Here is a 16,032-nt window from a genome sequence, read left to right on the forward strand (position 1 = left end):
CCCGAGGTCCCCGGAGCCGGCCACCGGAGCCCGCCCGGGCATGGAGCCGCCGGCCGCGCGCCCCTGAGCCCCGCGGCGTTCATGGTGAGTGGGGCCGCCCCCCCCCCCCCCCGGGCCACCGCGGGTCATCGGCCGGGGCGCCTGCGTGGGTGCGCCCGGTGCGTGCGTGTGTGTTGCACACGACTGCTCCAGCGAGCCGAGGCTTGCAAGTGGCCGCCGTGCGCCCCGCGCGCCTCCCTGCATTCTTTGTGTGTGCGGTTCCGCGTGATTTTCTAACAGGCCTCGGTTTTAATGGTGCAGTGAGAGGCTGAGCGAGCGAGTCGGCGCCTCCTGATTGTTAACCACCCCCCATGAGATTGCAGCCTGTTCTCGGATTCGGGTCAGGCCGGGCTCCCCTCTCAGAGGCGAGAGTGGCCTGTGCCTGTGAGCCTGGGGGAAGCCTTTGTGTGAAGATGAGCCCGTACCCTGCTTGCGCCGGGTCCCAGTAGGGTGGTCAGATTGCAGCATCTTGTTGAAACCCACAGCTCATTCGCGAGACCGCAGGTTAACTTTTGTGTTGTAGACCTTTTGTAAGGGACACGACAATTAGAAACGGCTCCGGAGAGTTGCTCTCCCGAGTGCCGTTTCCGGTAACTTGGCGAATGCTCTTTGGGAAAGTACTGCCTGGTGAGTAGACTGGAGGCTCTGAGGGGGCCTTCTTCCTGTGAGGTCAAGCCTCGGTGGTCACCAGGACTGCCTTCTGGCAGACTGAGCACTCGTGAGACCTGGACAGGCCACTCTTCCCCGCTAAAAATGTCAAAACCAAAGCGGTGTCGTCTCAGATTCCAAAGCCGTGCCCCTCTCCCCCCAGAACTGCTTGTTACAAATGGCAAAGTGTGAAACCAGCACAGTGTTCCTTCCAGGCACTTCACTGCCCTTCACTTTTCCCTTCGGCCCCGTTAAGTACCCCTCCTGGCGGGAGATGCCGAGAAGAGTCGTGTTTAGTAACGCGACAAGGTAAGAATTCCCTGCCATTTTCTGGGTACCTGCTGTGCCTGTGTGCCTTGGGTTAACCCATTCTCAGTCCATCGACGAGGAAACGGGCTTGGAAGGGTGAAGGGATGCGCTCAAGGTCACGCCGCGGTGGCGATAGTTGAGGAGGTGCTGGTTGAGACCCAAGCCTGCTTCCTTCCTGGTGCTTCCCCTGCAGGCTGCCTGGGTCCCCGGCGCTGCAGATGTGGCGGCTGTGCTGCCGTCGACACTGGCTCACGTCAGTCGTACGGGTGCCACGTGTGGTGACCCGCCATGCTTTGTTGGAGCCATACCCCCAGCACGTCCGTCGTCCTTTGAGAAGGCTGATCTTGGTACCATATACAGTTGAGTCAAGGACTGGAGTGCCGGTGTGGCCTGATGGCCCGTTCTCCTTCCGGCAAGTGTAGATTTCCAGGCAGCCGGGGGCTTCCGTTCCTGGCCGCACTCTTCCCAGGGCTGTAAATGGCGTTGACAGCCCCTCCTGCCGTCCCGCCAGGAATACTTCCTGTTCATCATTCGAGAGAGAAGCTTGATCTTTTCTTCGTCCTCTTAAAACAGATGCCTATTGAGCTCATCTTTTTTTCCCTTCCTAACGGCAGGTTATACGCCCTAGGAGTGTGTCCCCCTTCTCCTCGCCCTTAACGTCGTTCAGATCACACCCACGATGGGGATCCTTCCATGGGATGCGTCTCACAGGCTCGCCACGCCTCACTCAGTTTGCTTTCCGGCTCTGTGCCCGTGCAGCTCCTCTCCGGCGAGGCTTGTCCAGGCAGCTCTAGGCGGCTTGTTGAGACCGCAAAACCTAAAGCAACACAGCTTTGCCTCGGCGTCATTCCCCACGTAACACGCTCGTCCTACCCCACGAATAAGCCAGCTCTCGTGCGTGTCTCTTGGCCGCCGCCTGTGCTGTCGCAGGCCTCTCCCTCATGGCTTCCGGGCCAATCACCCTGATCCTCTGTCCACTCATCCGGACCCTTTCTGAGATGCTTTCCTTGATTTCCCCCAGCTGTAGGCATCCTGTCCTCCCGGCTTGCTCTCCCGTGGCATTTTTCATTCTCTGGTTTCGTAGCCTCTGCCAGCATCTTACTGCCCCTACCAGAGCCCTTCAGGGCTGTGGCCTGGGTCTCCTCGAGTGCCGGGCCCCCTGTAGTTCCTTCGCAGATAAGGTCCCTTTCCATCTTCCTCCTGCCTGCTGAATCTGTTTTGCTCATGGCCCCTGTGTGGAGCTGAGGCCCTGCTCAGATGCCCTGACATTTTCCTGGACCCTTTGCTAGGTCATCGGACCACACCCACCTCTCAGCCCCTGGTTAAGTGCAGTAGGTTCTGTTTGCTGCTCTCGCTGGTGCCGGTCTTGTCTTCCCGGCAGGACGCATGGTAAGCCACTCAGGGCAGAGACTTGCAAATTAGTGGCTTGTAAGCTTTTTTGACCTGACACCACCATCCCCCCTGCCCCGGCTTAGACAGTGTGAGACTGCACACTGGCATAACTAACTAGGTGTAGAAGTGAAACCACCTGTCCCTACTGTGCGGATTCTGTATTTTTTATCGTTTGGTTTAAAAGACAGAAAATGTTGCAGGGGCACCTGGGTGGCTCAGTTGGTTAGGCGTCCCCCGACTCTTGATTTTATCTCAGGTCATGATCTCACAGTTCGTGAGTGTGAGCCCCGTGTCAGGCTCTGCACTGATAGCACAGAGCCTGCTTGGGATTCTCAAAATAAATAAACTTAAAAAAAAAAAAAAAAAAAAGAAAGGAAGAAAAAAAATGTTACCATGACCACTTAAACTGATTTGTCACCAGAACTTTGAAGAACTCTGTTCGCATTTCCCGCTGGGGCCGTGCAGGGCGTTGCACTCTAGCTGTCGCCGGAACAGGTGATTTATACTGAGTAGTCTGCAGGCTCATCAAAATGTGATCCCATAAGGGTCCCAAGAAGGGAAGGGACTTTATGATGATAAATTGGCCTGAGGCTGGGCCTGGCCCAAAGAAAGGGCTCATGCTTCGTGGCAGCCACTGGACGGACCTCCTCTCACCTCCTCCTCCCAGGAGCCTTCACACTTGATGCCTTTTCACAGGTGAGGAAGCAGGCTGAGCGAGGAGAGAGAGGACTCGCCTCAGGTCAGAGCCAGGCTTCGAACTCACTCTTTTTGCTTCCAGAGACCTAGCTCTTGCCCCATCACGTGCCGACCGTAACGCTGATCATTCATGGCTGAAAGTTGTTTTTCTAGGGACGTTTTATTCACTGCCCTCCCCCCCACACCCCCCTGAAGGATCCTTAGAGTGAATAGTCCTCTCTTTTTTCCTAGTTAAACAATGATCTTATTTGCTCGAGTGTGCAGACAAATTTATGCCATGAGGGCAGAGGCTGTGAGTGACTCATATTTCCAACTGGGGGAAGGACTTGCTAGGTCTTAATGATTATTGAGCCAACCAGTAAATACGGCTCTTGGTCAGAATGAGTAGGGATTTAGGGGCGCCTGGGCGGCTCAGTCGGTTAAGCGTCCGACTTCAGCTCAGGTCATGATCTCACGGTTCGTGGGTTCGAGCCCCGCGTCGGCCTCTGTGCTGACAGCTCAGAGCCTGGAGCCTGCTTTAGATTCCGTGTCTCTCTCTCTCTCTCTACCCCTCTCCTGCTCATGCGCGCGCTCTCGCTCTCTCTCTCTCTCTCTCTCTCTCTCAAATAAATAAAACATTTAAAATTTTTTCAAAAAAGAATGAGTAGGAATTTAGCATCCTTATCCTTTCTGTTTCTCTCGAGACGCCTTCAGACAGCAACAGCCTTCTTAATTAAATGGTGGACATCCTCAGGTAGATCCAGAGCAAGTCCTTTGGACTTGGGAATTCTTGGGATGTTACTGACTGTCACAGAATGTACCTGGGCAGTGCCTCCTGAGTCTGTTGGGATCACACCAATTTGTGAGGGAGCCAGGCCCGTCTTGGCCAGTGTACGCGTCTGCTCCTTCACATCCTTAGATGTCAGCCTCGGCCAGATGGGGGCGCTGGGCCCTGAGGCGGAGCCCACTGGGACGGGCCCTTCTCGGGACCCTGCATGTGCCCCACGGTGGCGGTGGTCAGGCAGCAAAAAAGAGCAGTAGTCCTCAGTTTCTCAAATCGGTTCGTCTCGTTTGGAAAATGAGCTTCTTGTAGACACCTCTGTGTGAACTTCTGGAAGAACAGGGTGTAGCACGTGACCTGTAAACCGTTGCTGACGCCATTTATATCCTTCTAGAAAGGCTTTCCCTGGGATTTCAAGTATGGGCAGGACAGTCCTCTTCAATTTTTTTTTTTTTTTTTTAAATCATGCAGTGCTCTATGTGACTAAGACAGAAAAGTGTTTGCCCTGCACCTGCCCTTAATTCGGTATGACAGGTTGCTGTCATGGTTGGAGGCTTTGTTTGGACGGGATGTGAATGATTAAATTACTTCTGCATCATGTCCGTGAGTGGCTCGCCTGAGTTCCGGAGAGTGGTGGCAAGTGTGACTGCAGAACCAGAGGCTTGACTTCTGACCCCAGCTCCCCTGCTCTGGCTGGGCCGGTCATTGATGGCTCTGGGTCTCCACCTTCCCTTCTGTGGCCTGGGGACGGAGGCGGCTCCTCAGAGGGCTGGCGTGAAGGCCAGGTTCTGCTCACTGTGTGTGTAAAATCCTCACCAAGCGTTTGGCTCATTAACGTCTGTTTCCACTTGCTGTAAAGAGCTTCTGAGCGCTAACTGAAGAGATCTGATGTTTTTTGGTTATGCATCAAGGCGTTTGGTTAATTCTACTGCTTTTTGTATCTGTGCTGTTTGTAGACTTGGTTGCTTGGCCCTAGAGGTGGTGTGTGTGTGTGTGTGTGTGTGTGTGTGTGTGTGTGTGTGCGCGCGCGCGCATGCATTATTCACTTGTTTCAGGGCTAAGGATAATGGTACTCAGCAACCAGGGCTGCCCTTTATTGAGAACTTTCTCTGCACCAAGCCCCTCCTTGTTCCTTAGCGCTGTCTGGTCAGTACGGTTTCCCTTTTTGCGCATGTGGACACGAAGCTCAGGGATTCTGAGTTCTGCCTGAAGCCACGGCTGGGTATTGGTGGTGAATTTGCTTCTGTACCTGTCTGCCTCCAGAGGCCACACTTAACCCAAGTAGCCTTTTCCCTCTAAAGCTGCACACCGGTTTAAGTATAGTCAAAAAGAGATTGGGCTGGCACAGAGTGGCGGAGTGGCCAGCCCCAGCCCCTTGCCGGCTGTGTGTTTGGGGGTAAGTCACTTTACCTTGAGCCTCAGTTACCCTATCTATAAAATGGGGGGGAGCCTTGCCACAGAGATTGTTACCGAGATAAAGTGACACAGTGTGTGTAAAGCACACACAGCAAATGGAAACGGGTGTCCACGTTCTGGGACATTTAACTTGGGGCTTGTCGTTTTTGGCCTTGGCATATAGGTCACTAGACCACGGTCACCAGATAGGACCTTACAGGGCATTCGTTACTAATTCTTGTTAAAATGCAGCATGCCTCAGAATCTTTCTTAACATACAGCTTTTGGTAGATTGTCTATGGAACTCAAGATCTGGGCATCCAGGTGCTAGATTTGAAGCTTCCAGTGCCTGGTGTCATGTTAGATTGCGGCCGAGTGCCTGAAACCGCATGTGATCAGATGTGGAATCGATGAAAAAGTGAGTCTGTTTTCTCGGTCTGGGCAGGCAGAAGTCGTTTTAGTATTTTAACGGAACCATTTTAAGTTAGAGTAGACGGTGATGTCATCTAATCTTGTCCATCCCGACGTACAGAACAGCCCCACCCACCTGCTTCTCCGTGCACTCTCTTCTCATAGCTTACGTAGTTTGAGGAAAGACCTTTTCCTCTCCACTTTTTAGAAGCCTCTATAGGCTTCTCTAGCTGAGAGAAGAATCGTTTGCCAAATAATTTTACCAGTAACACCCTCCTTGGCAGCTGTTAATAAAATTCATTTAACAGTTAATTGCATTCCACTTGGGATATACTGTTTCTGTTACCTGGAATGGGTGTTAAGTCTTAGGTTAACTATTCATTTGTTTGTCCTGTCTTACCAATTAGATTGTCTTCCCTTAAGTGAGGGTCCCGGGAGCCTCGTCTATAATAGGCAATCAGAAAGTATTGGTTCTTTTTTTTTTTTTCTTTTTTTCCTGTTTTGTGGAGGGCTAAGGGTACCCGCGTGCGCGCGTACTATATCAGAAACCGGACTCCTTGGTGCCAACTTGCTTGACTGTCCTGAACTCTCCTGTTTGGGCATTTGGAATGTGGGTCACCAGATGTGACTAAGCTTTTGTGGTTGCAGTCCGTGGGACAGATTAGTTACCCAGGGGTTGAGAGGCTGTTCGTGGCACAAATATTTATGCGACAACTTGCAGTGATGGCTTCATACAAAGATGTTAAATAATTTTTTTATGTTTCTGCTTTTAAGAAAATGAAACAGGGGCGCCTGGGTGGCTCAGTCGGTTAAGCGTCCGACTTCGGCTTAGGTCATGATTTCACGGTTCATGAGTTTGAGCCCCGCGTCGGGCTCTGTGCCGACAGCTTGGAGCCTGGAGCCTGCTTCGGATTCTGTGTCTCCCTCTCCCTCTGTTCCTCCCCCACTCGCACTCTGTCTCTCTCTTTCAAAAAATAAATATTTTTAAAAATTTTAAAAAAAGAAAATGAAACAGCATTTGCAACAACATGGATAGACCTAGGGTGTTATGCTAAGTGAAATGAGTCAGACAGATACCAGATGAGTTCACTCATGTGTGGAATGTGAAGAGCAAAACAAATGAATAAACAACAAGCAGAAACATCTGTAAATACAGAGGACACGCTGGTGGTGGCCAGAGGGGAGGGGGTGGGGGGGGAAACGGGGGGAGGGGAGAGGGAGACACGGGCTTCCAGCTGTGGAGCGAGTAAGTCATGGGGACAAAGCGCGCAGCACGGGGAATAGAGTCAGTGATCCTGTCCTAGTGCTGTGTGGGGACAGGCGGTAGCTGCACGCGAGGTGAGCACAGCATAACACAGAGTTGTCTGTGGAATTGGTACCTTGTACACCTTAAACTGATATAACATTGTGTCACCTGGATTTCAATTAAAAAAATATATACGTAAAGTGAAACGGCTTTTTCATCTCCCGCAAAAAATTTTTAACCTCTTCCATCGCAGAAGCGATTTAAAGCCAACAAAAACACATAAAATGCGATGAGACAACAGAAAGTGGGTTTGAGGTTTTGGTGCGGGAGTGGGTATATGAGATGAAGCCGGGGGATCAGATGGGTGCCGGAATTGGCTGTTGCTCTAGCTCTGAGCTTCCCAGCGGCCACTGCAATCGTCAGTAAAACTTGACGTTGTTCAGAAGCCGGAAGATACGCCTCTTAACCCAGGAAAAGCGGAGGACACCCGAGGTGGCTTGTGGGCCCTTCTAAAGGGGCTGCTGGGATGGCGGTCCTCGGCTGCTCCCCCACCCGCGTGGGGGAGGGGCACGGTTCTCCCCACGGGGCTGTGGGACCCCTTTAGTGGGTGGCTCTTCCTTCTGAAAAGGAAGCGGTTTCGGTGCATTATCCTCAAAATCACGTGAAAGACTTGATTACAAAACAGCTTCCTCGCCTTCGGAAGGGCGTCATAACACCTGAGCTGGCCAGGCCCACAGGTATGCCTTGTTTCTTTGTCCCAGGAATATGAAGACAAGGCTGGACGACCTAGCAAGCCGCCCTCTCCGAAGCAGAATGTGAGGAAGAATCTTGATTTTGAGCCACTTTCTACCACCGCACTCATCCTGGAAGACAGACCAGCGTGAGTCTTTTTCTTTTCTTTTCTTTTCTTTTTTTTTTTTCATGTTTACTTACTTTTGAGAGAGAGCATGAGCAGGGGAGGGGCAGAGAGCCAGGCAGACACAGAATCTGAAGCAGGCTCTAGGCTGTCAGCACAGAGCCTGACGTGGGGCTTGAACTCAGGAACGGGTGAGATCATGACCTGAGCTGAATTCGGACGCTCAACCGACTGAGCCAGCCAGGCGCCCCGAGACCAGCATGAGTCTTAAAAGACTCTCTAGCATGTTTGCTTTAGTAGATAAGTACAGTTTACCCTAGAAAAGGGCTGGGGGCACCAGAGGGGAGAAGAGTAAGCCATAATTCATATCAGAAATGCTCATTTCCTTATTTCCTCTTTATTCCCTACATTGACATGTGTTCTCTGATAATAATAATAATAATAATAATAATAAAAGAACTTATCTGGAAAACTGTCCTTTAACACAGAAAGTCTGACTCCGGGTTTTCCATTCAAGTGGTTTTTCATTTAAAAAAATTTTTTTTTTCAACGTTTTTTTCAACGTTTATTGAACGGGACAGAGAGAGACGGAGCACGAACGGGGGAGGGGCAGAGAGAGAGAGGGAGACACAGAATCGGAAGCAGGCTCCAGGCTCCGAGCCGTCAGCCCAGAGCCCGACGCGGGGCTCGAGCTCCCGGACCGCGAGATCGTGACCTGGCTGAAGTCGGACGCTCAACCGACTGCGCCAGCCAGGCGCCCCGGTTTTTCATTTCACTTCAGCGTTTAGAAATACTTAAGTAGCTGTTGTAAATCGTGGACCGGCTTGTGATTGCCAGAACCCCAGGAAGCGTATGTAGCACACACGCGGGGTTGCAGGGGCGCCCCTGTCCCGTAGGACAGGTCCTGGGCTGGCCTGCTGGGTTCTGTGGGATCTGCAGCACACGGGCTGCAGCGATCTCACCAGGCCCGCCTCTCTCTGGGCCTCTAGCGTCCCTGCACGGATGAGATCGGTTTTGAGGACGGGTTTACAGACCACACTTGGAGCCCTTAGGGAGGTACAGGCCGCAGCTCGCCTCGCTTCAGTATCGAGCTTCCATAGAACACTGCGCTCGAACAGAAAGATCCCTCAGCTGTGAAAAGAGGGAGAAAGAGAGACTGTAGAGCAGCCGTCCCTTGGGTCCCCGCCCATTCTGAAACTTAAAACTGACAAAACCCAAAGAAGAAATGCGTCTTCTGATGTTAACTCGTGGTCCTTGGAATTGGGGGGTATGTCGTGGACGGGGAGAGAATCCCTGAAGTGCCGGATTAGGAAGGTGGACAGAGACGTGGAAAGAGCCCGCTGAGGACCACCGCTCCCGCAGTGCCCCCAGAACGGTGGCCTCCGGGAGACAGCACCGTGCCCTCCTGCAGCAGGGCGGTGGCTCTTTCCGAATGTGCCCCAACGCGGGGTGCACCAGCCAGACCTTGCCGCCTCCCACTTGTCAAGGGCCAGCAGATTCTCCCGCGCTTTCCTGAAGGAGCCTGCATTTTAGTGTTTTTACCCAGGATTCGAAGTTGCACACCCCATGCAGGTGCTCAGAACTGTGGTGCACATTTGTGTATAAGAAACCAAACAGATGAGCCGGTAGCGGATACGAACAGACCTTGTGCCCCTGAGAAACTGGCCCAGGAACGTGTTCGTACACGTGTGCCACCCTTCCGGAGGGCCCCTGGTTCACCGTGACCGTGACAGTTAACTAGTGCGTTGTCAGCTCACAGTTGCTTTGGAGGCTGGGGTGAAAAATTCCAAAAGGTGAAGTGTTTATTGGGACCGTGGGCAATTGTTCTTTTCTTTCTAGTGATCTTTGTACTTCAGGTTGTTTACGGTGAGCTTGTTTTAGCGTCCGTAAGTATGTTTAGTTTATGAAATTGTTGTGTCTTTGTAACAAATGTAGTTTTTTGGTCTTTGAGTGTGTCATCTTTTTTAGTAAGTAAGTCTGAAAGTTTTGTTTTTCAACGACTTTTGTTTGCTATTTAAAATGGTGAAAATTGGGGCGCCTGGGTGGCGCAGTCGGTTGAGCGTCCGACTTCAGCCAGGTCACGATCTTGCGTGATCTCGCGTGATCTCGCGTGAGTTCGAGCCCCGCGTCGGGCTCTGGGCTGATGGCTCGGAGCCTGGAGCCTGTTTCCGATTCTGTGTCTCCCTCTCTCTCTGCCCCTCCCCCATTCATGCTCTGTCTCTCTCTGTCCCAAAAATAAAATAAAAAAACGTTGAAAAAAAATTAAAAAATAAATAAATAAAATAAAATAAAATGGTGAAAATTGTTTATTTTCTATCAAGAAATCTCCCAGCGAAGCCAGCTGAAGAGGCCCAGAAACACAGGCAACAGTATGAAGAAATGGTGGTTCAGGCCAAAAAACGAGGTAACGGGATGCTTGCGTGTCGGTTGTGTAAGACAGCACGAGATTTTTGTCTCTTTCCGGAGAGTGTTTTACCTTCTGGAGCCCTAGATCCTGAACCTTGGGGAATGTCTTAATGTTTTGAAGTTTATAATGTTCCATCAAAAGCGTATGTTTCTACTAACCGTTCGTTCCCGGTAGCTTTATTCAAGGTAATAGAATTTACACAAGAAAAGAGACCGTGCAGGGTGAAAGTGCTGGTTTGGGGAAAGCTTCAGCCAGTGGTGATGCGCAGACTTCCTCCCCTCCCTGGGCTCTCTTTTCCTTATTTACAAGAAGATGTGATTGGATTTGATAAAATCCCTTGCAACACTTAAAATCCCTAGGAGTCCGGCGTGTTTGAAAAGTATACGTAATCAACAAAACGTGGCCCATCCATACGGTGGAATATTAATTCAGCCGTAAGAAGGAAGGACGTTCTGAGGCGTGCTACCATAGGAACGAACCTGGAGGGCCTTACACTCAGTGAAAGAGGCTACTCACTGAAGGACACACAGATGGAAGTAGAAACGTGGGGGCCGGGGGAGGAGGGCACGGGAGTCCGTGTCTAACGGCTGTGGCGTTTCATTTTGGGAAGGCGGGAAAGTTCTGGAGACGGACGATGGCGATGGCTGCGTTAACAGCGTGAACATGCTCAGTGCCACTGATCCTACATTTAAAATGGTTAAGATGTAAATTTGGTTTTGGGTGTTTTACCACCATAAAAAAAATACAAGAAAGGATGTGTCAGTTAAGATGCAGGCTATTTCTCAGGGGGGCTGCTTACACACCAGGAGGGGGGCGAGGCTGGGGCTTCTGTTGAGAAGGGCATCGGACAGGGGCCACGGGCTTCTGGTGGTCCGGTAATGTCCCCGTTTTTGACCAGGCGGTGGATTTCACGGGTTTCTTTTTTTGATCGGTGAACTGTGTTCTTATGTGAGTACCGCCTCCGTACGTGTGCTCTGCCTGAAAAGCTTCCCAAGAGATGGATGACACCTGAGCTTTTGAAACTCCGTGAGCCTGAAATGGGTCTAGAGAGAGAGGCCTGTGGTGGCTTCGCAGCGTGACCCTGAGGAAAGTCACGCGGCGTGAACAGGGTGGGTGTCAGTTAACAGGTGCTCTGTTCTTGCTTCCGGTCGCGGTCGGCAGAGCTGAAGGAGGCGCAGCGGAGAAGGAGGCAGCTGGAGGAGAGGTGCCGCCTGGAGGAGAGCATCGGGAACGCCGTCCTCACCTGGAACAACGAGGTTTTGCCTAACTGGGAGACAATGTAAGCCGCGGCGTAGTCGGGCTGCTAGGCCACCAGGCGCTTCTCTCTGACACCTGTAGCTGGCGGTGCTGTTCACTGTAGCTCCCGTCACAGCCCTCGGCGAATTTACCTAATATGTTCGCGTGGCCTGGAGTCTCCCTCCCCGCCTCGGTTGCATCCTGTCGATCCTTGCCTGGACCCCGTGACAGCCCCCATCTAACCCCCAGTTTGTCTTGTGCTCAGTAGCCAGAGGGATCTTCTAAAGCCCAGGTCTGTGTCCCTCCCTGTATAGAGTGTCCGTGACTTCCTGCTACTCCGCGAACAGTGTGAATTCCTTTGTGAGATAGCCCGCTGCTTTATCTGTAGGCTCACCTTCCAGCTCTCCTTCCTTGATGAGCCCTTTTCTTAGGGAGCCGCAGGGCCTTTGCATGTTCCATGTCCTTTGCCTAGAGTGCTCTTGCCCTGTAACTCCTCATCCAGCTACTTCTTCATTCTTTAAAGCTGAGATTTCCCTGGGGAAAACCTTCCTGCCCAGGTGATTGTAGAAGACCCCTGGGTCTGCTGCATCCCTGTGCTCACGTGTCTATAGTCCTCTTTCTGAAGATGGGGACCGGGTCTTCTTTGACAACACCCCCCAGAGTCTGGCGGCTGCAGTCATCTTAACAGCAGAGGGGCAGCCGTAGGTCTTTTCTTCCTGCGTGTTCAGAATGGAGAGGGGACAGCAGTCCCAGGGCCACGCACAGAGGCCGGTGCCTCCTTTCGGGCCTCAGCCCATTAGCTGGGATGCCGGGGAGCTTGGATGCGAATTTCCCTTCAGCTCTTGTCCCTTCCCACTGAACCGTGTGGCAGGATGTTGGGGACTTGTTTCTGGCACTTGCCCGGCTGTTACTCGCTCTCGTCACGGGGTCAGATGGCCGTTGAGCATGTCTGCTAGGTAAACAAGCTGTTCCCAGAGCCTGCTTTTCTGGGCCGGACATGGCTGGGAAACCCTTTTTCTCAGTTGGGACCCAGTAACAAGGGTTGAGGCGCTCAGAGCCCTGGGGCTGCAGAACCGCCCCTCCCCATCCGCGCTGCGCTGTCCGACGCTTGACGTGATCTAGATGCGTGCGTTTATATGACAGCTGCCATTCAGTTCGCCGGCGGGGCTCCAGGCACTGTGCCGGGTACCTCTGTGCTCCGTCCCCCTTAATCTTCAGTACGGCCCCTGGAGGGGAGGGTTTCACCATCCGGGTGTTAGCGGGGACGTTACGGGGTCAGAGGGGGGCGATCTGCTCTGGGCTCCGCGGGTGTGGGTGGAGCGGGATGCAGACCCGGTTCCTGCAGCACCAGCTGGCGCTGCATTGAGAGGCGCCTGGGGAGTCTTTGGCACTTTACGTTTGTCCGGTGTGTTGGCAGAGCGTGTCCGTCGCGGCCAGCAGACCTCAGTGCCTTTGTGCAGTTCCGCACGTTCTGGGTTAGCAGAGTCTCCTCTGCCGGTGGAGTTTGGCAGCTCATTACCCAGGTGGCCGGTGCGCAGCAGTGCGGTGGCCGGCCACGGGGCTCTCGGGGTCCCCTCCCCTGCGGCTCTGCGGCCGTGCCTCCCGGCACCCCCGCACCGTGCCCAGCTGTCGGCAGTTCCTGCAGCCGGCCAGGCTATTTCTTGTCGCTGTGCCTTCCACTCAGAATGCCCTTCCCAGCCTCTGTTTGCTTCACCTGCTACTGGTCACTCGGGGTTCAGCTCCAGAATAGCACCCCAGGTCCCCTGGGCTGCAGCGCCCTTCCTGCTCAGGTGGGGCCCCTGGCGCACCTGTCACAGCCATTGCCCAGTGGAAGCCAGTTGTTGATCTCCTGGCCTCTGGAACCCTGGGCTGCAGGCTCCCTGAGGGCAGGGGCTGTACCACGTGACTGTGTATCCCCCGCTCTCGTGGCCTGGGGCTCGGCACACGGGCAAACAGATTTCTTCATTGAGAACAAACTCATAATCTCATGCTTCCATTTTTGTCCAGGTGGTGCTCTAGAAAAGTTCGAGATTTATGGTGGCAGGGAATCCCTCCCAGTGTGAGAGGCAAAGTCTGGAGCTTAGCCATTGGCAACGAGTTAAACATCACCCATGGTGAGTAGCTTGCGTGGTCCTAGGCTTGGAGAATCCATTTGTCATACCCCCGCCAGCCTCCACCCCCAGCCTTCTGGCTCCTCCTGTCCCCTTTGGCCTGTTAGGAAGAAAGGCAGCCGTTGCCGTGAAGCCGTGTCTTGTGAGAGGCCTGGTGACCGTCCTCCGGGAGGCCGGGGTCACTCCTAGCTGCTTCAGTTACCTGGTAGTTCAGAGCAAACAACTGCCTTCTTCCCGATACCGGTCCTCCTCCCTGGACAGACAGGGTGTCAGAGCATCGGCGGGCTGGGGCATGTCAGAGTCCTGTGGACAGCACGTCTTGATGGGCACATGACAGGGTTTCTGTGGAGGCATCCTATTTGGGGGATTGTTGGTTTTTTGCAGCATTTTGTTCCAGGCACCTTAGAGGGACGGCTGCTGTGCGCAGGGGCCCCTGAGGCACCGGTAGCTTGTGCCAGAGGAGACCTTGAGATGCGTACTCCCCTCTCTTAGGGCTGTTTGTCTCGCTGGATGCCCTGTGTGGTGCACTGGCCCTTGTCCTCCTTCAGCGGCGCCCAATGGGCTCCCTTCCACTCTGAGCCCATCGCCCAGTGAGCCTGTGCGCGCAACGGGCCATGGACGCCAGGAGCTCAGAGACTTACGATTACGTGCTTGATAGATGGTGGTCTCTATTTCTTCCTTTTCTCCCTGGCTGTGGTCTCAGCTGCTGAGACCGGACCTGCTTCCTCGTTGTCTTTGTATTGGTGCCCAGGAAGTGCCTGTGCAATTGATGGTGGCGGTTTTTACCCTGTTGAAGACATTGGAATTGAAAACAGATTAATTTGGATCTTCTCTGTGTAGCTAGGGCTCGTGTTACTTATTTATTGCTTTTTTTTTGTTGTTGTTGTTAATCTTACAAGACTTTCATCTTCTCTCCATGATCGTGGCCTTGGCCAGGCAGTGGATGGTTACTGGTTTCTATATATAGTGATGTCCTCAAGGCTCCCTTTTTGGCCAACCCATACCAACCAAAACTCTACCTTCTTCATGTGAGACGATGATGTGTAACATTTAACTTGTAGCAACTGATTTGTTAAAAGCTTCCCCAGAGGTAGAGGTGTGGAGGAACTGCTGAGCGATTATCCGGGTCCTTATTCTTGAAAACTTTCTAAACTCTTTCAATGGCCGATTGTGGTACAGAGTACTGTGTGTGTGTGTCTGGTTTTCGTTGATGCCTGGGTAGATTTTATTTGAATTAGAGTCTTCTGTGGACCATATCAGAACAGATTAGGCTACACAGCTAATTAATCAGTTACATACCTTGCAAGTTTATCTAAATGCTGATATTCGCTCATTTTACTTAAATTGCATCTTTCTTGAGGAGCTGCCTAGCGTCCATGGCCCCCGCCAGAGCTGGTGCTCAGGAAGCTGGGGTCCCGCCTGTCATGCTCTCCACTGTGTCACCTGTGCCCAGCCCAGTGTTCTGCACACGACAGGTGCATTGAATGAACGAATGCCACCTATTGGGCTCTACCTGATCTTCGTTTTACTGAATATTTAAGCCAGTGTAAGAACACAGGTGGTCGTGAATTCCAGTTGTCCAGGCCGGACATCACATTAGAGTCTTTGCTTGCACGTCTCACAGAGCATTGACGGCCATCCTGTGCCCCAGACGCTCGTGTGTGGTGGAGGCTGTCCCCTGCCTGACTCTGAAGCCTGCGTTCCCAAGTTGGGAAGGCCTGGAGTTTTGCTCTGAAAGGTGGTGGTTGTGAGACTGGACACTTAACTGGAAGTCAGTGTGATACTAGTTATTAGGGAAGTGATCCGCTGTTAGGGAAGTCAGGCTTGTGCTCCGAAATTGGATTTGGGAAGAAGGCGTCCCCGTTGACACAGGAGTAAAGCCACAGAGATCATATTTTTTAAAACCCTGACCCTCTGACCCATCCTCCCGTGAGCCTGCTGGCGTCTGTGCTTTAACTGTCACATACCTCATTTGGGAAGGGGCTCCCTGTGCTCAGGGGCCACGTGGCCGTTCTCTTCCGTCTTCTGCTACCGTGACCGAAGCCGGGCCCACCTCCTGGAAAGTGAGAGCAGGCCGAGGCTCCCCACACCCTCCTGTCTAACGATGATAGGGTGAGGTTACGTTTCACAGTCATACCCTTTTCTGCCCCGGCCCACTAGCGTGCTGGCTCTCAGATCTTTGACGAGGCTGGAGAAAGGTCATTAATCAAGATTTCACCTGTTGGAGCATCATGCTGTTAACTGGAACTCTCGGCTTAGATTTTAAAAAATAGCATGTGCTGTCTGGAAGGCAGAGGTGGTGTTCTGCCTTATTTTCTGCAGGTAACAGTGGGGAAAATACGGTCACAGAAGTTCTCTGGGTAGCTGCAGGTAAAGTCTTAGTGATCCGTTGGGGCCCGTCCGTGATCCGGACGTGGATGGCCGGGCAGCACTGGGACCGGGCGATTTGGAGCCTGCCTTGTGGGGACTCATCCTGGTGGTGCCCCGCCAGCAAGAACCTGTAGGTTTTGAAGCTTCTGCCCATTT

The 16,032-nt window shown here is 52.7% G+C and overlaps 1 protein-coding gene across 6 annotated transcripts in view; it reads left to right on the forward strand.

Moving 5' to 3' along the window:
* Window positions 1–16,032, forward strand: part of TBC1D14 (TBC1 domain family member 14) — a 99,250-nt gene that overhangs the window by 57,805 nt on the left and 25,413 nt on the right. For 4 of the 6 annotated variants that reach the window (XM_040488506.1, XM_040488515.1, XM_040488525.1 and 1 more), the window contains exons 3-6: window positions 7,658–7,776; window positions 10,074–10,156; window positions 11,321–11,438; window positions 13,403–13,509. In XM_040488506.1, coding sequence (XP_040344440.1) covers window positions 7,658–7,776; window positions 10,074–10,156; window positions 11,321–11,438; window positions 13,403–13,509 — 427 coding nt within the window. Of the gene's footprint in view, window positions 1–6; window positions 85–5,539; window positions 5,658–7,657; window positions 7,777–10,073; window positions 10,157–11,320; window positions 11,439–13,402; window positions 13,510–16,032 lie in introns of those variants that run through there. The other 2 variants (XM_040488540.1, XM_040488551.1) reach the window with 2 other exon arrangements.

The sequence above is a fragment of the Herpailurus yagouaroundi genome, unplaced genomic scaffold, assembly GCF_014898765.1.
Source record: "Herpailurus yagouaroundi ecotype Mexico unplaced genomic scaffold, PumYag 28, whole genome shotgun sequence".
NCBI lineage: Eukaryota > Metazoa > Chordata > Mammalia > Carnivora > Felidae > Herpailurus > Herpailurus yagouaroundi.